Source organism: Zosterops lateralis (assembly GCF_965231275.1).
Source record: "Zosterops lateralis genome assembly, chromosome: 2".
Classification (NCBI taxonomy): Eukaryota; Metazoa; Chordata; class Aves; order Passeriformes; family Zosteropidae; genus Zosterops; species Zosterops lateralis.
In genome coordinates, this window is record NC_139763.1 from 42,024,844 (window position 1) to 42,051,065 (window position 26,222).

The 26,222-nt window shown below is 37.8% G+C and overlaps 1 protein-coding gene across 2 annotated transcripts in view; it reads left to right on the forward strand.

Annotated features, from left to right (window-relative positions):
* The window catches only part of ABCC4 (ATP binding cassette subfamily C member 4 (PEL blood group)), a 141,204-nt gene extending 115,695 nt beyond the window's left edge, over positions 1 to 25,509 (forward strand). For both annotated transcript variants that reach the window (XM_083854651.1, XM_083854649.1), the window contains 3 exons: positions 1,858 to 1,963; positions 16,121 to 16,255; positions 21,080 to 25,509. In XM_083854651.1, the coding sequence (XP_083710777.1) occupies positions 1,858 to 1,963; positions 16,121 to 16,255; positions 21,080 to 21,187 (349 nt within the window). In that variant the 3' untranslated portion in view covers positions 21,188 to 25,509. The remainder of the gene's footprint in view (positions 1 to 1,857; positions 1,964 to 16,120; positions 16,256 to 21,079) is intronic.
* The last annotated feature ends 713 nt before the right edge of the window (positions 25,510 to 26,222 follow it).

A 26,222-nucleotide genomic window follows, 5' to 3' on the forward strand; every position in this document is an offset into this window, starting at 1 on the left:
TTATGTCTTCCTTCTTTCTGATAGTTCTCCTGTCATCAGTGAGATCTGTCTTCTCCTTTGTCGTGATGATTGCTTCAACTTAGCTTGTAACAGAAGCTATGTTTGTCCTTCAGACCGTGAGCTGTACTTTCTACTGTGGAAACTTAATAGTTGCTTCATTCCTCTAAGTCATCCTGTTCTTCCAAAGTTGTCTATCCACTTTTTATTGCTGGTGCCTCCTGGCATGATGGCATCGGAACAATTTTCTCTGCATAATTCATGAAGTGATACCAGATATTCATCATGTGCAGACAGATTCAGTGTGGAGTACTACTTCTGTCTAAAAAACTACTACTTAATCAGATGAAGATACATTTTATAAATCTTTTATGTATTTTATTTTCCCATTATTTTTTAAAAATTTGAAGAATTAAGGCTTCACAAGCAACTGATTGCAGTCAATGTGTGCCTAAATATTCTAGTTTATTCACATATCTCCTTTGTTTTTTTTTTAACCTAATCTGCAGCATTTTATTATTCTCTAGTCATCACAGATATAAAAGAACAAATTCATGTTTTAATACAAATCCTGGAAATGAGACCCATGCTTTCAACTGCCCAACTTCTAGGCTGGAGCAACTAACACCAGTATCTTTGTGTCATTCTGTCTTGCATGAGAATTTTGGTTTCTGTTCCTTTTTCTCCATGGTTGCCATTTGTCTTTTGGGGTTTTTTTGAAGGCTAGTGGGCAATATGTGAGTATTCAAAAGGCCTGGCTGGCGGGGCCCAAGGCTGCCTGTGCATTGGGCTGTCAGGTGCCTCTAGAGGGCATTCATCACCGGATGGCTGCCTAATCCAGGTTCTCAGATTCACCTTCCAGCCATGTCTCTTCCCTTTCACTGACTTAAGAGAGGACTCTAGAGACCTCGACGTATAAGCCTGACTGTTAGGTGGTGTCAGTGCTTCTCTTGTACAGTTAGTTACTTCAATGAGCTCCAGTTCAATGACTGTTGCCTATCTTTTGCCTTAATACTCATTTATATGGCTAAAGAACATTCTAGTGTCTTAACTACCTATCAGTATAATTTTATTTCCTTTTCACAGTTCTCAATTTCATTTGCGATAGTTTTTGCTTCAGCCCTGTACTTCAGTGTCTGTGCTCTAGCTTAGTTTTCATTCTTTACAAGTCTTATGTTTCCTTCTGCTGTCCTTTTCTTAGATGGTTAATTCATACAGTAGGCTCACTCTTAACTTGAAAACTTCTATCTCTTTCCTCGGGTTGTGCATTCCAGTTAATGTTTTTGATTTACACAGTAAACCCGAGTTTTGGGTTTTTTCAGTATTCCAGATCTTGAGCTATTCCAGTACTGTTTTAGTTTACCAACCATCTCCTCTAATTGATCTTCTTTTGCATTTTAAATCAAGAACCTTAGTTCTAGGCTGTCTTGTATTCTTCAGATGATTTGCAATGAAAGAGATTTACTTTCACCAACATTTCTTCCCTGCTTGCACAAACTAAATCTTGAAAGAGAATAACAGTGTTTCTGGGTGCAGAAATCAGTAGAACTGTCTGAATCTAAGAATTTTCCCTTTTCTGTAACTGAAGTCTGAGAACTTAGTCTCCTGAAATGAAGCCTATTGTTCTACTTACAAGAAAAAGCCCTTTCCTCATCAGGTGTGGAAGGGTGGACTTTGGAGTATGTTTCATGATACACTTCCAAGTCATCTGGTATAACAAGAGGAAGAAGTAATGTAATAACTTTATTAGTGTATTTCCTTTCATCCAGTCATGTTTGATGAAGTCATAAAATCTGCCTGCCATTCAGTTATCCATGCAAACATCTTATTTTTGTCTTCATTGCTCTTGCTGTGTTTCAGAACAGATGACTTCATTCAAAAGACGATCCGTGAAACCTTTGCTCACTGCACAGTGCTGACCATTGCACACCGCTTGAACACCATTATTGACAGTGATAGGATTATGGTAAGACAGCTAACTGCTTCACCTCTTTTTTTTTCTTTCCTGAAGAATAATGTTACTGATTCTTCTTAATTCTGACCCAAAAGTGGTTAAAGAGTCTAAGTTGTATGTTAGGCTTATCCAAGTTAACCTCGTCATCCTAGCTACTGTAACTCTCAACTCATAAAACTCTGTATATAATGACCTGGAAAAAATTCTTGCTTTCTCTGGCCTCGTGCTTTCCATCCAACAAGGCACAAACCCACTGCAGGTGAGATGCAGCAGGAGACTTGAGCAAATAAGCTCTGCCAGTACTGGGAGGCTGTGAAGTCACACCCATGAGGTTCTGGACAGAGTCAGCTGGGTTCGGTCAGGTGCATTAATGTAGTCTAGGTGGGCCGAGGGAGGCAGTGACAATAGTTGGTGTGGGATGTGTGAGGAGGAAGTGGTGGAGGTGCTGGGGCAGGAGACATGGAGGTAAGGAGACAGCAGCTGCCCTGGGGCAAAAGTACTGATGGGAGAAGTAGGACTAGACTGATGAGGTAATGAACATGGCCAACTTTCCAAAGCAAGGGTTCAGAGAAGATGAAGCACTACTAATGCAGCAGCTTCTGCCATCTTTGCTTCAAATAGAGGAATGTTATACCTTATCTGCCAGCTTGTCTGCCCCACACTGCATTGCACTTGCATAGAAATTAGGAAATGCTTGTTGATTGTTTTCATAAAAACAGTGGTGTTCCCTGGGCTCTCAGGAAATCCAAATGGTTTGTGTCCCTGACTGCAGCCTGCAGTCTCACAATTTTCTGCAATAAGAACATGAGCGCTTTGCAAACATCTTCTTCACAGCCAGTTAATGAAACAAGTGCATAGACAACAAACTGTGTTCATAAGTGGAACTCAAATTTAACTGGGCTTCAAGCAGAAATTAACCTTCACCTCTTTGTAGTAACCTTAAAAAATACCTCCCAACTTTTGTCTTATGTAAGTGAAAGGTGATAATTCTTTCCATGTGGTTTTTTTTTTTTTTTACTGGATGCTCAAAACATTTTAAAATCTTTGAATTACAGTGGTTGACTGAAGTACACAAAATTAAACAGTTCCATCTGATGAGGTGAGTGGTGTTCTGAGGAGTAGAATAGATTGTGAGCTCAGTGATTATAGTTTACTTACAAAGAGAGAAACCAGCAGAACTGCCATAAGTAGTCAGGTAATTGCAAGTATTTAACATATAATAAATAAATATTTTCTTCTCTGGTGAATACCTCCCCACAGGTCTAATGGATATGTTGGTGTTTTCTACAACTGAAATGAACAAAAGATTTGTGAGGAAACAACTGTGACCTAATTAATAGCTGTGTGTGTTTGTTAGCTGTCCAAAGGGATTTCTGTGGGTTTTGGTTCATTAACTACTATTAACATGTTAGGCAGAGAATGCTCTCTCCACAAAGATGTTTTCCTAGATTTACCTTTAATGTCATGAAGTTGCAATGAAAACTAAATGTTTTATTTACTTTTTTTGCCAAAAATTGTTGGAGCAAAGCATAAAAATTGCCCTTTTCCCCAAACTACTCAGGATAATTGCCAACTACATAGCTACTCTATTGCATTTTAAGTATCTGTACATTATTCTTACCCTTATGTTTGTTCAGTTTAGTCACTATTAAGATTTCTATTTTCCTAATTGTCTAATTGTCTTTAATGCTTTTGGCCTCTTTAGAGTATTAAGAAAGAGATTTGCAAGATGTGTCTTTGAGTCTGCAGTCAGTAGTGACTTTCAAATCTTTTAAAGATTTTTCTTTTTCATCTTTTTGCATTGCTCCATTTTGATCTTACAGATTTCTGTAAACTGGAGGAGAGAGGAGAGTAAGAAGCCTGATTAAAAAAAGGAGCAAACTGACATGTAACTTTGTAACAATCCTGTTTTCTTAACATCCTCACTCAGTTATCTATTCTGTTTAGGGACAAATCAGAATTATCATCTCATATTTAGAATGATCAGAGTTATGGCAAGTGTGCTTCTGTTACACTTTAATTACTTGGTTTACTTGGGCATGTAATTCCTAGTGGGAATAAAGCAGGATTTTGGGATAATAACATGTTAAAAATGCCAAGAATAAGAATATTTATCTAGAAGACTAACAATTAATAAGAGCTATTAATAAAATTAATTATTTACTTCAATATCACAAAAATTGTGAAGACTTAGCTAAAGAAAGCTTTTATTGCGTTCTGTAATTTGGTTAGTCAGGGATATGTTTTAGTAATTCACAGATTTAACTTGATGCAGATTCTTTTTCAAGAGTCAGAAATGCACAAAGAAAGTGCATTGTTCTTGATTTACCCGGTATTACTAAAAATCCTGGGCTTGTTCCACCTTTAATTAAGACATCTAGGTGCGCAATAGAGCCTTATTTATAAGCCATACCAAATCTCTGTTGTTTGCTATCGTGATAAGTTTTTTAGAAAATGAAGGAGGAAGAACAAAAATAGAACCTGACAGTCAAAATATTAACAACTGTCTTTTGACAAATCAAGGGTAAGTTATTTTTCAAACAAATTTTGGGCAAACTTGTTCAACTCTCTTAAGTCAGTCATGAATGTTGAAGCCCATTCCTGAACAAGTGGACATCACCTAGGGCTTTCCTCCCTTCCCATTGAGTCGTATTGAAAGAAACCTCCTGCTCAAAGCAAGGTCAGCACTAATTTCACATCGGGTTGCTCAGGACTTTGTCCATTTGTGTCTTGAAAACTTTGAGAAATGGAGATTCCACAGTCTCTGGGCTACCTGCTCCAATGCTTAATTATCTGCCGTTAAATCTTTTTTCTCCTTATATCCAGTGAAAGCCTTTCTTTCTTTTATGGCAATTGTTTCTTGTTTTCCCACTGTGTATCTCACTAAAGGGCCTTCTGTCTTCTCAGTAACTTCTTTGTAGATAAGGGAAGGCTGCTGTTAAGTCCCCTGAAGCCAGCAGTTCTCCAGGGTGAATGTGTCCTCTTCCATCAGCATCTCCTCATAGGTGCTCCAGTTCACTGAACACCCTGGTAACCCTGTTTCAAGCTTGCTTAAATTTACCTTGCTTTTTCTTGTACTGGGGGGTCAAAACTGGTCATCTTGTCTTGAGTGTGTTGGCTGCAGTCTCCAGCTTGGCATTGTCCATGAGTTTTTGATTTAATTCCATTTAATTACTGGTTAAAGCAGAACTTTCCAAAAAGAAGCTGTTCGCCTTTAGGGTTAATCCAAACATTTAAAAAAAAAATATTAGAACAGAAAATAATTTTGAGAAAGTCATGAGAAAATGTCAAGTTGGATGAGTATGGAAATAAGAACTGAACGTGAACTGTTGCATGTCTGCTCACACCCGTCGTAATAACCGGTTCTATTTTAGAAGAGAAGAAAAGCCTACTCAAGGAGGGAAAAAAGGAAGAACAGAATATATTTTATACAACTGTAGACAAATCTGGCCTCAGGAGTTGTTTTAATTCTCGTTTGTTCCATTCCCAAAACCATACCTCTGCTTTCATAATCCAGGTCACGCCTTGAGAGTATTTCCATTATATCTGTCTTAGTGATAAACACATTTTATCAGAACTTCAAACGCTTAAAATCATTGAGGGAAGAGCTGTATTGTGTAATGTGATACTCTCTAACCCAATCACCTCAATGAGTAATACTACATTGCACTTGCATAGGACCTTTCATCTGGAAATTGTAACGCTCTTTATAAACATTAATTAATTAAACTTCAAACACCTGGGTGAGATAGGGAAGTATCCATACAATCTCTGGAACCAAAGTTGGAAAGACTTGTTAAGTCAGCCCATCAAATAATACTACCATAAAATTATAATCCAGTGGTTTTCAAGCTCCTTTTTTTTTTTTTCTTCCCTCTGTGCTGCTCCAGCATCTAATAGGACACTTTCTCATTCATTTTCCTTCATTACTTTGAGAAGCCAAATTGTAGCTCTTCCCATCAGGTGCTAGCAGGACCCGTTTTGGCTCTTTGGCACAGGTAGGCACTCGGCTGCCTGGCAGAAGGGGAGGGAGGGTAGGATGAAAGCTGCAGTTACTTCTTCTGTCATGGCAAATCCTGGCAGAAGCTCAGCTCAGGCTTGCTTCACTGGTCCCTCATTCCCTGTAGCTTCCCCACCACCTCAACAGCTGCTTCCCTGTCCCATCCTCACCATAGAGGGCAAAGGCCTTTTATGTAAACTACATCTGCAGCTTGTGGCAGCCAATGGGCACCACTCCCAAGGCTTCCAGGGGGATCTTATAAAATCCCTGTCATCTGTTTTTACAGACAGGGGAACAGAAGCATACAGGAATTGAGGCTCACCCAGGGACATAGTGGTTCAGTAGCAAATAAAGTATATGCATCTGGCAAGAACCTGATGGAGTTGTTTGCTGTATATACTATGCCATGGCCTCTCCAGAGGAAAGCCGCAGAGTCAAAACTTGTGCGTTTTTCAATGACAAGGATGTTTCTCCAGAGAGTTTTCATATCAGAGCAATACTTCTTTGAAATGGAAACTCTTCATGCAAACAGAACTTGATCTAGTAATTAAAAACTGTCATTCAAATAGGAAGTTTTTGATGAGAGAATCATGGGAAGTGATTTGATTTATTTATGGGAAAACCTGTTGTGGTTACATTCTGAAATGACTAATATTCAGGGTAATAATACAATGCACTTCACAGCCAGACCTGAGTTGTTTTTTTTGGTCAGTAGAAAATGATTTCCCACGTCTTTCCGATAAGCCTCCCTACTTCCCACGTCTTTCCGGTACGCCTCCCTCATTCAGTTATTCTCATTTTTCTGATGTTGGTGGAACATCTGGGCCTCATAAATCAGGAACTATGTTTCCTGCACTGTAGATGTCTAACTTCAGCTGAGCAATCAGTCCACCAAGGCTAAGTATAAACATCTTGGAATCAAAGAGAGAGAGAGGTCCGGGCAGTGTGGTGTGTGGTGAAAAGGGCGTCACCTACAGCTAGAAAGAAAATGCCACGCAGCAGACAAGGTCTGAGTGCTTGTCTCTCTCTGGAGTTCCGATATCTGACCTAGTATTGCACATTAATATCCTTCCTCCATCCAGATGGAGATGCGACAGTGGTGATAAGATGATAAGACATCTAAGTGAACATGATGGTGATGGCCATACTGCCCTTCCTTACCACGGGGATGGCAGCATTCTTCCAGGAAGCGCAGAAATCTGTGCTCTGTCCGAAGAGGTCTGGATGCAATACTCCCCATTCCCAGAAAAACTTTGTGTCTTCTGTGGACATGGGGCAGTCAGGTTAAGTCCTTCCTTTTGAAGAATTGCATTGCCAGAAGTGCAAGAGTCATCAGAGGATAGTGTAAGGGAGTCTGAATCTGCAGCCCAGTAGGAGGCAAAGCTCTTGTAGCAGTGGGGAAGCCCCATCAGTCATACTGATACCTTCATGTGAGCTTTCACTGCAGTGCCCAGCTTCAAATAGACATGTGGAGAATGCAGGAAAGTAGTGGTGGTACACTGAAATTAGCAATACTAAGTCAGAAAAGCTATAGTCTGTTGACTGTTCTTTAGGTGGCTTTCGTTTCCACTTATTAAAATCTTACTGCTCAAAAATGAATGTGTTTTACAGCAAATCTTGACGTTCTGTTTAGGGGTTATTATGTTAAATCACAAGACACAGAACATGTAGTCCTGGATGTAGAACAGTTCTTTGTGAAAGCTGTGTCACACCATTGGTATTGGCTCCCTGGTCTTCAGTATGTCCATGTCAAAGTGTTTCCCTGGTGCCTGCTGTCCGACACTGGCCCTCAAGTGCTCGGGATGTCTAAGAGAGGTCAGTTGATGAGACCATAAATATTCCTGAAGCCTGGGATGATAGAATTTGAAAATTTATGAAAATAAGAATTAATTATGACTTTTTTCAAAATTCTAAAGCAGGACAACTGGATGGATATAAAATGGATATTTTTTCGTTCTGTAACAGAAAGGTGGAAGGGGATTTGACCTTTTATTAGCCCAGTATCTAGAGTGTGGTGAAATATTATTGGGTATTATGCTTGTGCTATTATTGAAGTCTTCTGTTAAAGAATGTAAAAGGAGCTTAATGGATTATAATAGCTAGAATGGATGCTGAATTTTTGCAGCTAAGGATCTAATTCCTCATAAAAACCTTAAAGTACCTTGTGGGTCTGAATCCAGTAATCCACAGTAAAATTACTACATTCATACTGGTGCACCTGTAGTCATTATTCAAAACGAACAAATACTAATAAAGCTCCTTTTTTTGTCTCAGCCTCTGTCTTGAAAATATGGACTAAGGAATATTAGAACTAAATTCATTCCTGTTTTTATTCAACCTAAGAAAAGATCCCCATGGAGTTCTGGAATCAAAGTCTCATGAGTAATGAAATGTGAAGACAAGAATATGAAGGGTGTTCATAGAAAGCAACCTGCATGGAGAGTAGAGGGCCTGGAAACCATTAGGTTTCCAAATGATTTTTCAGAAATGGTCAGTTTTGTTTTGATTCTGAACAATGGCAGTTTCCACTGTTCCCAGATCTTCTGAAACTGGGTTGATGTTTACCAAACCAGAAAGGAAAACAAGATCCTTCCATTTTTTTTTCTTGACATTTATTGAATTCCACAAATATCAGCAGTGAAGACATTGTTTTCAAAGCTGGGTCATATATGCATCTTTATCATTGAGAAGATTCTGTATTGATGTTTAGGCCAGGTTTTGCCTAAGCTATGAGCTATGTGCCATGGTCTTGTATCAGAACGAGTCTTTTCAGCTGAAAAGGAGTGTCTGTGACAGTTGTAAATGTCACACCCGGCCTATCTGCCTCTAAAATGAAGTCAAAATCCCAAAGAGCCTGAAAATACACTAGAGTTCTTGATTCTCTTTGCCAGTTTTAAGCCACACTTCTCTAAAACATTGGCATCTTTAGTTTTTAAAAGATGCTCCCATTTCAAGAGGGCTGCCCAACAAGATTCTTCTTTTGCCTAAATAAAACAACTAATTATTGAGGCAGCACTTCAGCCGGAAGCATTCAAACAAAGAATTTGAATTGGAATTTCTGCAGGAAGTGAAGCCAATGTTTGATGAACCTTGATCTCTCATTCTGTCAGGCATTTGTGTGTGGATGCATTTCATCAGTGTAAGAACAGGATGGTCATATCGTGTTTCTTTAAAGACAGTGGAATGCAATCTAGACTGTAGTAGAAATACTAACACATCTTTAGAGAGAGATTTTTGCTTGCTCAGGAATACTGTATTACTGTTTAAAAGCAAATTAGCACAGGTCATGCTGGTGGCTGATGCCCTGAGCAGAGAGTTTCTGATAAGGTGAAACTCTGCATGGCAGCTGAGCCACAAGTTCGTTGTCATCAGAAACTGATAAAACCAGGAGACATGCTCAGTCATCTGCAACAATATTCCTTAACCTCTTGAAAAGTATAATATCCTTGTAGCTTATCTACCTTTCTAAGACCCTCAAAAGCCTTATTAAAGAGAGGGATTTTTTAAACTGAGGTATATCTCATATCACTTCAGGGCCACATTTGAGTCATTTTGCAATCCCAGTTGAGAAATGTGGCTTTACAGTGATGGAAGCAGTCATTACTGATTGACCAAGGGAGAGTTTTGTCAGCACGTACATGTTTTTGTCAGCTCTTGGTAAGCACTGGCACGAGGCCTCTTCATACCCTCTGAAGGAAAGGTTGGACTTACACTGGTATATCAGATGTTTGGAGGTGAGAAAACTGCAATATAAGAGAGATTTGCAGTGTGTGGTTAACAGACTTCTTCAACAAGACACAGAAGGAGTTCATGTTGAGTGATTATCAGTAGAATAAGTCTCATTACTACATATGTAATTGGTATTTTTTCCCCACAGCACTCCATCCAGCTTACAGTGGCATGCCATCAGTTGGAGGAAAAGAGGGTAGATTTTTTTAATCTCTCCAAGAAGCCTAAAAAAAACCTCCTTGAACCAATTTACCAGTACTGCATGCTCAATTTCCCCTAAGTTACAGCTGAAGAATAATTTCGGTTTAAAGAAATCCATTATTTCTGATTACAGAACAAGATGTCTAAAGTTGCCTTTTCTGTGAAGCAGGGGATAAGGGCTACATGTCAGATCTCAATGACTAGTGGCAAGTGTGGCATTGTTACAGCAAAATTAAACTCTGCTGAGGTTAGTTATTTGGAAAATCTGAAAATAATAGTTTGGATTGTAAGAAGGCAAATTACCAGATCTGCTCTGCTCTGTTCATGTACATGATACATGAAATATACATTATTTGACACCAAATTTGTCTGCAGTTACAGGTAGAATAATTTGTATAGGAACCCTGAAGGACCATGGGAAATGTTTTGACTAAACCTGAAGCCTTAAGAAAAATCAAAACAAAATAACCAACCAAAGTTCCACCACCAAAAATAAAAAAAGAGAGAGAGAGAAAAAACTTTCAAAAGAAAAGAAAAAAACCCCAAACCTTTAAAATGGTTTCTGAGTTATATTTGAAGCCTTCTTAATGTGCTTCGATGTACACAAACATGTTTAGATAGGTTGATATTTATAAATGATTCTTCAGAGAAGCATGTGCATGGTTCTCATCTGTTTTGACGAACCATGATGAGGCAGAAGAGACAGAACATGCTTGCATCTGAACTTAATGCCAACTGGAGTACAGGCTGTTGACTCTTTCCCACAAAACTATGTATTGTCTTGGGTGAATATATTTCTTATAATATGATGTAACCAGAAGCATCTCCTGAATATTCTCCTCTTCCCAGGACTTTATTGAAGATCATCTTGATGTATGCTCTCTGAGGAAAACATTGTTCAAAGTTGTACTCCTAGAAGAGTTTTGAACTTTAATAATGATTTTGTTGTTTGGTGATGTCTTCTCCAAGTCTAAATTAAATCAGATGTATTCCCAAGGAGATAATTTCCTTGAATTATTTTCCTTTTGAATAGGAAATAAAAACATTTATGATCAACTCTTAAATGTCCCATTTCCCCTCTGGCTTAATGGTGAATATGAACGTGAATAAGAATACTAGTCATTCCTCAATAATAATTGAAATAAATTCCCATGCCCCCCTCCTCTGTTGCTGAACACTTCCAACCTTGGATTGTTTTTTTTTTCTCAGAATGTTTTGTAACTATTGTTCTCTTGCTTTGTCTGCTTTTGTTGCTGAAAGTTAGAAAACACAGGATTTAGAACTTTGTTTTTTGTGTCTATGGATAGCTGTAAGTCCATGGTGTTTGTTACAGCATCTTAAAAGGCCCTTGTTCTTTCTCTCTCTGTGGCTAATGACACTTTTTTTACATATATTAATCCAGAAAGAAGACTGTAAAATTCACTTACAAAGTGAGTATTGGCTTCTCCAAAGTCCTGTGCAACAGAACAATACAGATTATTTGAGGAATCATCAAGGAGAAAAAGTGTTCTCCTGGCTCTGCTGCCTGGGTTTCTGCTGGAAACTCAACTATCTTTATGTAGTATTCTCATTGATGTTTAGTTTTTCTCTTTTCATGGTGAAATGAATTTACTGACTCCTTTTTCACCATATTATGTTGTACTTTTTGTCTTCCTTCCCTTGCTTTTTTGTCTTGGTTAATACATTAAATTATGAAGGTATGGGATGGAAATAGTGCAAAGCTTGGGGGTTTAGGGAGGGACCTAGGCAAAGTGGGGATAGATACCATGGTAGATTACAGCTGTGGCAAAATGTAGTGCTCAAATCTTACCCAAATTTAGTTCAACAACATTTTTGTGGCATAGGCAAATACTCCTGTGCTAGTTAGAGTTAACATAAACACATTTAAATGGCTAATAATCTTTGCGTGATAGATATTGCAGGTCAGGATCAAATACTTTTTTTCTGTTTCTCTGTCCTTCCCTGTCATATTTTAATCATCCCCTTTCTGTGTTATTCTGTGCTCCAAATATCAAAGAAAGTGCTATTCAAAAACTATGTTGTCTTCTACCAATATGGGTCTTAACCTTCTGGACAGATCACAACTCAGATGAGCGATCACTGCCCCAGACTATTCATCCAGGATGAAACATTAGGTGGAATAGAATTAGATGGCATGTGAAGATTTTACTGAAGAATAATACATCATTTGAGCCCTGTTCGAACTTAACATATTTCTGTATTGCTGCTTGAGTAAAGCTAATTTGGGTAGCTGTAAGTAAAGATGTTTTCAACATACTCAGGGAGATGAGCAAATTCCATTGAACAGTAATTTTCCTACATGTTTTCTTTTGTATGATTGCCAGCAGCCAATTTTGTAAATTTTGTACTGTTGGAATTACTCTTTCATATGAGAAAATTCTGTTGAAGTCATAAAGGTGGTACTACAAAGGCAAGAACAGTGCAGGCGAGGTAAAAGAAACTGCCAGTGCAAGAGGGTGGAGAATCTGGCCCTGGTTTACATATGACCACTTTGGATTTATAGAACTCTTTTGTGTTTGTTTTATTTCACTCTGGGCTGTCTTCAGTATTGCACAGGCAGTTAGCTCCCATAGAATGATCAAGTCTTTATTTCGTGTATTTTACAAAGAGTCAGAGCAAGGAGCTGAAAAGTTGAGTGGTTTGCACAAAACCCCTCTCTCAAAATCTGCACTGAGGCCTGTGATGAAATTCAAGTCTGATTCAGAGTCAAGTGCTCCTGTGTGTGTCCTCCACAATCTGCCTGCCCATCTGATTTCGCCAGCTACAAGCTTCTCTGGCTCTTCTGTATCAAGTTCCACTGGTACAACTGCCTTAGAATGCATCTGGGTTCGATTCTCTTGTATTGTGCAGTGATAAGCCTTGCAAGTTGATCAGAAAATATGTGGCTGGTAAACACCAGAATCCACCTTTCCTGAATGATTAGCTGGCTTTTTGAAGTCCTAATGATTTTAATTTGGCTTGGAGTCAGTGAGTAAGAGTATGCAAAGCCTTAGCCAAAGTACCTATTTATTTATGTAAATCTTATCAGCACACATTTCTTCAAAGAAGAGTACCTATCTCTTTGTCTAAGCACTTTTTAATAAATATATAGATATATAAACATATAACTACCAAGTAAACCAGCTTACATTTTCTCCATTGTCTCATAGATGACAGCAGTTAGTAGAAAGTGGTTTTCCTTGGTGAACAGGGTTTTTATAGTGTTCCTGGGTTGTAGAAATGATATCATCTGTTCGGTTTCATTCTTCATTTTTCATTTCAGACTTTTTTTAAACATAACACAGCTTGTTTTTCTATGGCTGCTCTGTCCATCTTAATAACACAAGTTTGGATTTTATTCCCGAAGAAAGGCTATGAATTGATGATTTGTTAATGATTTGTTTAAAATGTGGATGGAGTTTCTCCAGACAGAAATTGCGCACTCTATCTGTTCATCTTCCGGACTTGACTATTTAGACCTTGCCAAGGGAGAATAATTTTTTCCCTTCCCCCAGGTTCTCTGGAGGGGAAAGATTGTCTACGTTTGTGGTTGTTTCAGATATTCACGAAATGAATCTTAAAATTGCGATACTGCAGTAATATAATTTTTTTAAACCATCTACTTGTCTAATGCAGTTCTTTACTAGTAAGAGACACATTTAATGAAGATGCTTTTTATTTCCTTTCTTAAGGAGAGTTTGCATAATCTAGTTCTATGCTGAGAAAAGCTTTACTTAAAGGCAATAGAGCCTATGCTGTGGCACCCTGATTTAAGTGTTGAATTGTATACGATAATTTATTGCATTTTCAAGGAAGCTGTCCTTAACTGTGACATATAGTGGCTTTAAAAATATTGTGATAAAAATTAATCATTAATTATTCAGAGTAAATGGGATAGGACTAAGTACACTGAAAAGTCAGGATGTGTGCAAGTATACTTCATGAAATACTGACTCTATTAAATTACTGTATGTTCTGCTGTGCAATATTACTAATATTTAAGATATTTCTGTGAGCACTTTCTTCAGCTGCAATTCCAAACAATACTGGAAACCACTTGCAAAGGAAATTCATAGTATAGGCTGGGTTCTCTAAGTTAGAAGCTTTTGAAAATATCAATATCCTCTTGTAGGTTTCTGTGCATACAGTTCATAAAATTAGATGTAATTATGCTGCTGGTTTTTTTTCTGAGTTATTTTCCATTCAAATGCCATGTTCTTAATTGAACTGGAAGGGAAGGTGTGGGTCTCTTTTCCCTGGTGCTGAGTCTCTGGTGTCAAAAAAGTTGACTGTGATCTTGGCAGTGCAGTATTTTCACAGGCAGGCAAAGGGATCAGCTCAGCTGTGCCCCTTCCCTGTGGGTTTGTCATTTACTGAGGTCCAGGCTGCTTGAAGATCTGCCAGGCCCTTGGCCATCAGGATGTTTAGTTTTATGGAGCTGCACAGGCAAAGGACACATTAGAAAGTCTCTCACAGGACTCTGAATTTATCTCCAAGCTCGTTGGAGGTTCTTCTTTCAAAGAGAAGTTTGCACACTATTTTTGTTTCTTTGGAGGTTGTCCTCACAATACCTTTTATTCATTTCTTTCCTGAAATCAAGAGCTCTGTTTTTTTAGATTTCTTTTTTTCTCACAAGTATGTAGACCACAATTATGACTTGAGTTATGAGTCCTTCCTTGAAGTCTTTTTGTTGTGGCAGTATCTTTGTCAATAGCACGCCTGTGTATTCAGTTTTTTATTTATATAAGAACAAAATTATTTTCTGAATTGTTTTCTCACATAAATTCTTTTCTTTTTTTTTTTAAACACCATTACTCCTACTGATGGCGTAAAGTACTGAACTTGTAGACTAAACCCCAAATCTTTTTCTTGAGTCAATACCATTAATTTATAAGCCAGTTAAGTATTTGAGTGCATTGCATTTGTCAATATTGGCTTTTCCCTGCTATTGCGTTTCTCATTTTCTTAGATTAGTTAGGTGTAATACCTGTACCTGTGGTCTAGACTTACCTTCACATTTTTGCGTCATTTGCAGGTTTGTCACTTCTCTGACACCTCCTTTTTCTGATGGCTAACATAAGTAGCTACCACCTATGCCAGAACAATAGAGTTCCCAGCAGTTCCTACCTGTTCAGCTTTCTACAAAGAAAGCTGCACTGTTTATTTCAAGTCTCATATTTTCTGTCCAGGTTTTTGAAAAGCTTTGTTCTTTGTAGAATGGTTATTTGGTTACACCAGATATCTTTCTGGAAATCCATATAAATCATTTTTCCTTTAGTTTTCTTCTGATGCATTAAAAGTTGTATCAGATTTGTGATTGCTAAAACTGTGGAAAATGAATTCTACCTGTGATCTGTGTGTCTTCTTTCATTTTAACAACTGTTTCAATTAATTTGGTGTCTTATATCAAAATATATATGCTAGTCTAAAATTTCCTTGAATTAATCCTGTTAAGGCTTTTAAAAATGTAAGTTCAATGTTTGCTGCCATGTAGTCCTTAAATTAAGTCACTAGTCTGAGAACAGTTTCTTAGAGGGTCAATCAGCTTATTCTTAATTTTTTTCTATATTTTTGACTGTGTATATTCTCTGAGAATTATTGACTTAATGATTAAGTTTCTCTGTCGTTCTTTCTTTCTCCCTTCCTCTCTTTTTGGGTACCTGTGTCCACAGTGGCATCTGATCTTTTCTTTATGTGGAAAGAATAGGGTCAGGTTTAAATACGTAGTTGGCAAAACCTAATGCAAGAAATTGTTTATCTTTTCAGCAACACCTTCATTTTCTTTAATTACATCTTCACCTCTAATTCAAAAGACCTACTTATTCTCCCTGAACTGTCTTGGTGGTTATTGAGTGGTTTTCACCCACAGCTGTTTACTTCAGAGCCCATTTTGGACCTCTTTGTTTCCTTCTTACACAATGAGTCTTATAATCTGCTTTGTTGGCTGCACAAACATTGTATTTCCATATTCTGCATAACTTCATGTTGGATTCCTATAGGTAGAATGGCTGTAGGGCACTCTAAAATTGTACAACAGGTCTGTAAACTGAGAAAGTGCTATACTAGTTTGAAGAGGACAGAATTCATTTTCAGGGTCCAGAATTCATCTTAGTGCTAAAAATGCATACATTTCCCTCTTGCCTGTAGTCGCCTACATTTGGGTTCTAGTCTCTAACTTTAAGGTTTTTTTAGTTTTTAATTTTCTTATGTTAATACATTGGTTTCTGCTGATTTAACAGGTTTTAGATGCGGGAAGACTGAAAGAATATGGTGAGCCTTACATTTTGCTGCAAGAACAAGACAGCTTGTTTTACAAAATGGTGCAACAAGTGGGCAAGACTGAAGCAGCTTCTCTGATGGAAACAGCAAAACGGGTAATTTTAGAAGAAGAGATAATTAAGTTTGTCTGTGCAGTTTGTTTATCTCAAGTTAGCATATTCAGTGTTGCAGTAAGCCTTCCACTAAAGGATCTGTCAGTTTTGCAAGGCAAAGCCATAATTTTCAGTGGGATATACACAGACTTCCAAATGATACATGCATTTATATACCCCAAGTTGAAAGACTGGATTTTGTGCATCCTTTTGTGTGTACACAAAACACTAAGTGTAAATTTTATAGGACATACTCACTTGAGCTGGGCATTGATCTTAACTTCCTGTAAAAAACACGTTAGGGATGCAGAATCAAACATTTATCTGTTACGCCTATATTTTTTAAAAAGTCCATTCGATTTTAGTTGGGGCTCAGTGCCTTTGACCATGATATGCTCCCTGATGGTTTTTTCACATTCCTTCTGTTGTGCATTCCCATACTTTGTTCTTGTACCCTGGCTCTCTGTTCTGCGCCAAAGATGAGCAGGGCTCAGCTAAGAAACAGTAGTTGAATGTTTTGTCACCTCCTTGTTCCCTGCAAGGCTCTGTGCCTGATTTACTGTGAACTATTCAAATCCTACTCTGAGTACAGAATTATTAATGTAATTGTGGGCATTCCTCTGGCAATCAAAGTGTTTTAAGAGACATCAATGGATTAGTTTTCATAATATGCCTGTGAGGTGAGGCTATATCAGCTCCACTTCTCAGATAGAAAGCTGAAGCAGAGATAAGAAGATAAAAACGAATGACCTGTGATTAAGGATCTCTTTGACTAGCTTTGGCTTGCTTTCTTTTTTCTTGATAATTTACCCCACAGGATGTCCAGAGGAAGATTTTAATTCTCTCAGTACCGATGAAGTTTCAGCATTGCTTCAGCTGAGACTGGCAGTGCTCAGTTTTTCAGCAGCTTGCTTGGAAATTCATGTAACTTGTGCTTTCAGTATGCAAGTAAGGCCCTGGTATTAAGTGGGTAACAACCTAAGAGAGCCTTTTACAGGCAATAGGCAAAGCTCTTCAGCCTTTATGCTTTCCTTTCCTCACATTGCTGGATGTGTGGAGCAGAGCTAGAGGAACACAAAGTCTAAACTGTTACCTGGGGAAACAAAAGACCAGTAGACAGGGAACAGCACACAAATAAAGGAAACAAAATGACAGGTGCTTGACTGTTTTCCAGTAAAAGATTAGATGCATTTCCAGCAAGTTGGAAAAAAATTAGAAGTTGTGCTATCATGGAGGCTGTGTGCTCGTGTCTGGACGCTGTTTTACTGGACTTTCTGAAGATTAGGGGAGAGATTTCTGTGTCTGTTCATATTCTCAGATTTTATTTTTTAAAGAGCTTTTCAAGTAAAGCACTGTAGCTAAGAGCATACACTATAAATTCTTGTGTGGCACAAGTTGCAGAACTGAGGAAACAGTTTTGTCTTGAACTAAGCTGTATTACGAGTTCTGCTGTCCTCTTCCATTGCTGCAGTGTAGCTTCATTTATTTTCTTATTACAAGGGAATGGGTTAGCCATGTTTTCTGTGGTATGTGCATGACAATCTGGAGGTTAAATAAATGATATTTAAAAGGGTAGATTCAAATTCATGTAACCATTGTTTGTCGGTGAAGTGAAGGCCAGCTTCCTAAGGCTTGCTCCTTGAAGAGGCAAGAGGTGAGGCTGTCCAGCTGTCATCTGTAGAAATTTAGCTGTCATGCTGTCATTCCTTCCTTCCCTGGAGCCCTCCCCAATTGCACAATTTCATTCAAAGATGATTCAAAATGTATAAAAATAATTGCCTGATGTTACTTGCCCATATAGTCATCTGCAGTTACCACATCAATGTTATGTGATTTTGTACAGGAAGGGAAGAGATCCAGGAACCAGTCTCTGCTGAAATGTGGTTTGATGAAAAAAGTTTGCTAACTCCCAGGCTAGAAGGCAGATACAAGCTTTAGCATCTGCCAAGAATGCAAAGCATGGTGCTTATCCACACTTGGACCAAAAATATGGGAATCAAGAGACTGCATCTTCAGTCAGCAGCTACCCAGAAGCAGAGTTATAGTTCTTTCTGTTTGAAGGACTTGGACGATTCAGGGGTTTTGTTGTTGCTGTCCCTTGTGCTTCATGCATACTTTCAGAGAAGTCGCTTAGTCAGAAGAGCTGATTCCAATGACTTTTCTTTTTACACTACTGAGTCTGTTGCATGTATTGCTGTTGGTTTCCCACATTCCTACTGTGGTTACTAAGAACTGTTTTTATGAAGAACAGCTTTCTTTCTGTTTTTGGAAAACAGCATGCTGCACATAAAAAGAAATGGTAATATGACATACATACGTACTTTTCAAAAAGCATTACAGTGGGTTGCTAAGTAAAATGGTTTGGAATGTGGCTATGCTTTGGCAGTGATTATTTGATTTATTGCATTTTGGACCCGAATCTTGGTTTATTTCAGTTCGGACCTGTACAATACGAACTTGTACCCAAGATCTTTCAGTAAGCTGAAACTTTCAATGCATTTTCTGGAAAAGAATTGATTCTGCATATATCCTTTAAGTGCAAATTAAGAGGTCCTACACATCTTAAATTGGGGAGACTAACTTGGACATATTTATGAAACGTAATTTTTAAAAAATCTCATGAGCCTCTTAGAGAAGCGTTGCAAGACTGAGCTATTGCTGGAACCCTAGCTCAGGCTTCCAAATAGATCCAGTTGCTATTGTATGACTAACTTGGTAACTCGGTATCCCCGTTTTTTGTGCAAATGTCAAAGAAAACAACACAGGCACAACTCAAATTGGAGACCGCTGAGTCTGTATTAAACAGCCCATGAGCCTGATGGCAACTGAGTTATGCTTGACATCATGAGGCTGTTTTTATCTTTGCTCAGTTTACAAGAGGCTGCTAGGAGAAAATCCTATGGGAAAGAGAGAAATAGTCATCAAGCAGTGAAAAAAGAAAAAAAAATAGAAGTGCTTAGTTATTCAGATAAGCAGAAGTTGGTGTGTTCTCCCTGCTCTTGGCAGTGTTGAGAGAGGCTTTGGTTCTGCAGGCTTTGGTGGCATCAGGATAGGGATGAGTTTCTGTCAGTCAGGTTTGAGTACTTTGAGGGAAAAATAAGGGTTGTTTTATTTTACTTTAAAGCTATGACAGATGTGTAAATATTAAAATACTAGGTGTTATCTCACCTCAGTGATTAGTTTTAAAAAGGTTGCAGCTCTGTTGGCAGTGGAAGAAACTTGTATAAAGACTTGGGCATTTAATATCTTGAGGGATTGGGCTCAAGGGAAGAATTGCAATGAGACAGTTGAAAAGCAGCTGCCATTTCATCACATCTCAAGTAATGTGCCAAGGTTTTCTATTAGCTTTCCATTAAAAAAAAATCACATTCAAAAGCTGCATTAAAAGTATGCCAAAGTTTTATGTTTTAAACCAGGAATGGAATGGGAATACAGAGGCTGCCGTCTGCAGCCTGTGTGCAGTCAGCAGCCTCATTAACTTTTCTCTGTTGCATCTGATTGTGACTGGTTACTGAGGAATGCCTCTTAACAGGACTCCCAATTCTTCTGTTGATTCAAATCAGACTTTAATATTCTTTGAAACTTGTAAAAATGCATATACTCTGCATTAGTGAGTGCACAAAAGATGACAGTGGTACTTACAGGAACATTTTTGTAGAACGACTATTTCTTTTTTATCCCATGTGTCTTATATGTGTATTCATTTATATGAAAAGAACATTATTATCAAATAAACTGAACTTTGTTGACAACACTCTTAAATATAAATTGCAGAAATGTTTCATGGGCTGTACTCAAAGCAGCCTGTCTATGAGACCTAACTTGTGACATGTGTCAGCTTCAGAAAGATAGTGTATTTTCTGTTTTTAAAGACTCAAACAAAACTTTTCACATTCTTCTTTGAAAAAAAATTGCATTTGAAGTCCTTTTTCACCCAACACATTTTTAGATAAGAGCACACAAGTCTTGACATTATTTCATTTTGTTATGCGCATCTGTCAAGGAACAGAGATATGATACAGCTGCTAAAAACTGATGATTGTGGAACAGTGAAACTTGACAGCATTTCATTTCCTTTATGTTCTGATTATACATTTATCAGGAAACCTGTATCTCTTCTAGTTGAGCTAGAAATTGGTAGAATTCAGGAACTCAAAGGCCTGGCAAAGAACTGTCCTATTATTTGGTATCATCTTACGTTTTAGAGAAGTTGCTTGGTTGAGTCATTGTTAAAGCTTTTGCTTCTTCTTTCATTATTGTGGTTCACTATCCAGAGATCACATTTCTATAGGCCCTATAACTGCTCTGCAGCACAAATTAAAGGCTGGGATATTTCATACATATACTTCGAAGTTTCAATGGTTGTCAATCATAGTTTGTAAAATATAGGGATTACAACCTGATTTTAACATCCAAATCCATTGTGTTCATTTTATGTGTGAAAATGAGAAACCCTTGTGCAGACGCAAGATTTCACAGCTTCTTTGTCATCCTGTTTTTAATTTATCTCCATGTTTTGAGCTAGTAAAATGATTTTACTTATCAGTTTAATGTAAAGCGATAAAACATATCTATTCATCTGAATTAACAAAATTTGAGGGGATTGACAGGTTGTGTGGAATTTTTCTCACATTTTGTTTGAATGTAAGTTCATATAGTAATTTTACTAATTTTTCAGTAACATACTGAATGCCACTAACCTGAAGTTCCCGTTGGGATTCCTTAAGGATATGCATTTATCTCTACTATATTTATCTCCAAAAATATTGTTTGAAGCTAAATGGACTTTGGTGCATATTTACTTACAGAATCTAATATTTTTCCTAGGTATACTTCAATAAGAATTACCCAGAAGTTATTCAGAACGGTCAGCTTGCCACAGACTCCTCCTTGGATCCTTCCTCAGGATTATGCGTAACTGAAACTGCACTGTGATTCCTCATTGTCTTAACTGTTCTCTGTAGAATGTAAACCTGAGATCATCTAAACTCAGCAACAGTGTTTGCAAGTGTCAACGAGAGAGGAAAAGGAAGGAGGGCGATTCTTTGCACTGGACATCCTTCCTATTTAATATTGAGAAGAAAATTTTTACTATCCCTCTTTCTTTCATTTCGGTGCAATATGTTTTTCTTTCCAACTAATTATGTTTGTATTTCTAAGGAAATTAGATTGAGGTTTTATTTGAAAGTTATGTGGTAGAGATCTCTTTTATTTAAACAGGTGCAGGACACCTAACAAGTGTGCCTATTTGGAGCTTAGTAAAATAATTGGAATGTGTCTGTTTTTTTTTTTTCTTTAGAAATGTTTTGAGAGCAAGCAAAACCAAATTTTTTTCAATGTCACTTTAGCATGACAGCTCTGTCTGAACAGCAGATTTGGTAGTGAGCAACTTACTTGTCTAGAACAACTGTCTTTCTGCCTGTCACAAGTACCTATGCAGGCTGGTAGGAAAACAACTTGAATAAGCCAAAACTTTTTCTTTTTGATAGAAAAGTACTATATGTTTTTTTGGTGGTTTTTTTTTTTGGTTTTTTGGTTTTTTTTTTTTATAAACCATTCAAATAATGCTGTTCAAGATGAATGTATATATTAGTTTTATTTTGCTAAAATCCAAATGCTGAAAAATCAATCTCAATCTTCTGTACTTCAGAAGAAAATTACCACATTTGCACTGAAGAAATATTTAAATAATTTAACATACATTCCTCTTTTTACCCAGGTTATCAAAGAAAAAAAGGTATTAAAAATAACTTGAGGAAATGTTTGAATGACATGTCATTATACCTAAATACTGTGTAGTACAAAGTTATCTTCAACACAACACATTGAAATGTATACATTATTTGCATTTATTGTGCCTTAATATTTGTGCCTTCAAGCCAAAGCCGTAACTGCAGGGTACACAACAAATTCATTAGATATATGTTAAAAATATGTAACTTTAGTATGTTTAAACTTCTGCATCAGGAGTTCTGTTGAACTTCAGCTGTTTGAAGTTACCATCCTGCCAGAATAAGTAGCAAAATACAAGCTGTAGTTTCGAATGGCTGTTGCTGATAGAGAGGAATGCAGTGAGAGAGGGGTTCAATATTCATAAGTTATGCCCTGATTCAGCAAAGCACTTTAACACAAAGGCACTATTCCCATGTTTAAAAAATAAATCAAGTGCTGTGCTGCTTCAGATTTTTTCAAATTTAGTGAGCTATTCTTTGAGGTCCAGTAGAAAATACATCTATTCATCTTGCTGTTTAAAGGGCACAGGAGAGACTAAAAGGCTACACATTTCTTCAGGACATGAAAAATATTGTGCTCTTCAAAAATACTGAAGATGCTTGCTATTACCTTTGTAATGCCAAACAAGTGTTATTTACCCAATGTTCATCCAGTGGTCTAAAAGTAAGGCAAACACGAATGTTTCTCATTTCAAGCAGTTCTACCAGAATATAATTTAGTCAGATACAAAGTTACATCTTACTGAAAAATAAATTGAGGCCAAAGCCTGTGCCTCAGCACAGCCACTCATCTTGGACATTTTCCTGCTTGGATCTAGCCCAATGGTGAGAGGCAGAATCCTTATTCCCCTGTTGCAGCATCCTCCCTGCACTGGGGCCTGCTGTGCTGCTGTGAGATCCCAGGAGAGAGGAGACTGTGTCTGCAGTGCCACCAGCCAGCTTTCTGACGGACAGGGGCTTTTGGAGCTTGTGGAACAAACATCAGGCTTGCTGGTAACATCCTCTTACATGGTTAGAAATCATTAGGGGGGAGTTACAAAATTAGATGCTTTTGCCCCTAGCCTTTTTTTGTCAAGTCCTAACACTTCTCCTGCAGTGTAAAGCACCTCACACTGTAACAAGTTCCACTGAGATCAGTGGAACTGAACATCACACAGTGATCTGAAGCAGGAGGCTTGTGCTACATCTGATGATAAAATACCAGCCAGCCAAGGGCAGCTACCAGCCACCAAACCACGTGGCATAGATGTGCTCATGTAAACAGTGCTTATGGCAGATTCTTCTGAGAACTCACCAGCCACATCCACTTTTTGTATTGTTTGGCCTTTCTCTGAGCTGCTGCAGTCCATTGACATAGCGTCCTAGCGCACAGTTATCATCCGGTGTGTTCTGTGGCTGTTTTCTTTTCCATTAAAGTTGTCTGAAATAAGGATAGGGCTGTTCTGCAGCTGAGGGAGAGTAGTGGCTGCACTGCACAAGTATGTAAAGATGTAAAGTTTAAATGTGTAAAGTCATGTTAGATAATGCTGGGGGACTGCGTAGCATAAAGAAACTTCAGCCTCATGGCCTTGTGCACAACTGCCTTTTTGACAAGGATCCATGGATCCATATCCAAACTATGCTCAAACTTTGCCATGGAAAGACCTGGTGCAAAACACAGCTATGGTGAGCTGACCAGTAAGGCAGTGTACTTCATTGAGTTGGGAGTTTGAGCTCCTTTGTTTTTCTTCTTTTTTTGAGCAGTGTGAATATATTCAGAGTCTGTGTTCTACAATATGGAATTCTCATTATTTCTAAAACAGATAGTTCTTATAGAAGAGGAAGTTCAATGTGTAATACTGAGACTTTTAAATACTCTAAGAGAATAGTAAGTTCTCCTGGCCACATATACCTTGAGTTTATATTTTTTTATCAGACCCAGGGATATCTGCACGCGTAAACCAAGGGTATAATTACAGTTTTAGTTCATTTCAGCTCTGAAATGAATCTATGGTAAGTTATATTTCAGAGCAGAACTCCAAAACGCTCACTGCTGCAGACTCACTGGTATGAGACCCTGACAGATCTAGCTATCAGTCTATAAGCTAGAATTAATTTGATCCTGTAGCTTTTCGAATGTGCACAAAAATGTTAGGTATCTCTGAAAACGCTGATTCCGCTTCTTCACATGTTTTGGCAGGACACTACTTGCTGTAGGTATCAAATATCAATATAAGACAAAACCAATTTTTTGCAAAATTACACTTGAAACCCATAAATTGCTGAGTAGGACAACTGATAGCAAGCCGTTCATGTCTGTCATTGGCATTGCATCATGTTTTTGGTTTAAAGCAACAAAAATATTTTATTCAGGAAACTGGTTTTGCTGGTATTGTTGAAAGCTGTTTTGTTCAGGTGTTGATTAAGACTGACTGATTAAGACCATTTCATTTTAGTTGGGTAAAAAAAGGTGCAGTGTGCCTGAATGGCAGAACTCAAATCAGGGGAAGAAAAAGGCCTTCATGCAGTGAAAGTCTTGGTCTGTTAAATGAATGCATTATTTTTCCAACTAGGTGTTTTATGTTTCCTTATAAAGAAAAATTTAAATAGTTTTGAACTTCCATTTTGAAAAATGCGCTTTTTTTGGAAATAGCAAATTAGGTTACTCTAAGTTGCATACTTTACCTGGGGATGTTGGAAGAAGAACTGTCTCTATTCAAGCCTTTAAAATATTTCTTTGCTATGAGGTGCCTTAAAGTATTCCAGAGTCTTATTTCTAAAAAATATAATTTTATACAGTAATACTGAAAATCATCAGTTACAGAACTGTTGTTTCTTAGGTGTAAAAATCTAGGAACAACCTCTACTTCTGATCTTGAGAATTGCTTTTCATGCATCTATTTTGGTATGTCTTTGCTCCACTCCTTCTCAAAAGACCACTGTGAGCCAACAGAGTATGTTGGCATTTCCAAAGCCACAGTTCACCAGGATAGGCCATTTCATGTTTTATTTATTTGCTTGTTTTAAGGACAGAAATTCTTGTTAGTGAACTGCACGATTTGCCAGATGGGCATTATCTTCTGTGATACCATTTGTACTGCCCTTTGGAAGAGGGAGGACTTTCTGACCAGCTTCAGTAATGCTGGTTGCTTAATTAATGTTGATGGTTTCTTTTAGCCTTCCCAATACATTTGTGAAATAAGATTGCAAAAAGAATCAGAAGAAATGCTGCTTTTTTTTTTTTTGTTAAACTGACCCTTTGAAATATCTCACTTCAAAATTTGCTTCTTTTTTTTTGGAGGGGGAAAGAAAGAGTTGAAATCAGTTCTTTCCTGTGATGGTGATGAGCATGACAGTTTTGCAGAAGATGTGGCTTTCTGTGTATGTTTTACATTGTAACAGTGTGCTGCTTTTTCATCATTTTAACTGGTTTTGTTTTGGTTTGGTTCTTCCATTTGTTGTAATAATTTGATTTTGGTATTGCTATGGAATGATTTCTTTTGTGGATGTTCTCATGACAACTGCTGTCATACAATAAAAGGCATTTCTCAGAAGCTGTCTTAAGTCTGTTGTCATTGCAAATGTGTGGCTGAAGGCAGAAGTTATGGGCTGAGCTAAGTCAGGACATGACTAACATCTCCAAACACATCTCCATGGCATCAGTAGCCCCAAGAGCTGAAAATCCACTTGGACATACAAAACACATTAATACACGCCAGCTTGGTTTTACCAGTTTTCTTCAGTCTGAAATCTCTGTGATCACATTACCAAGATTTTTGCTTTAATTGCTAAAAAGTATTGCTAAAAAATTGTGATGAAAGAACCACTAAAGTTGCACCAGTGCAGACAGGGTATGGTCTATGCCCAAAGCAACTGGCAAGCTCATTGGGCTGGACAGTGGAAATGTGGAAGGTCAGTGGACAGAAGTGAGGTGGGTTAGCAGCATAACTCCAAAATCTGGTGTTGCCTCTCAGTCCTGTGCTTCTGTCTGATGAGTTTGTTGCTTAATTTAGCAAGACACTCAAAAACTGCTTTTTTTCTGAAAACCATGCAAAATTCCTCCCCATGTCTTCCAACTGTCTCAAGTACTTCACTCTAGTATTTTGATGCAGGATTTTTAGTACAGGATGAATCGTGCATTTGTCAATAATCCCTCAATGCAGCAAGTTGCAGGACCTGGTATGATACGAATTGTCATCTCTCCTTTTCTACCATGGAATATGTGTTAATAATTTCTCATATTTCTACCAAAAGTCTGC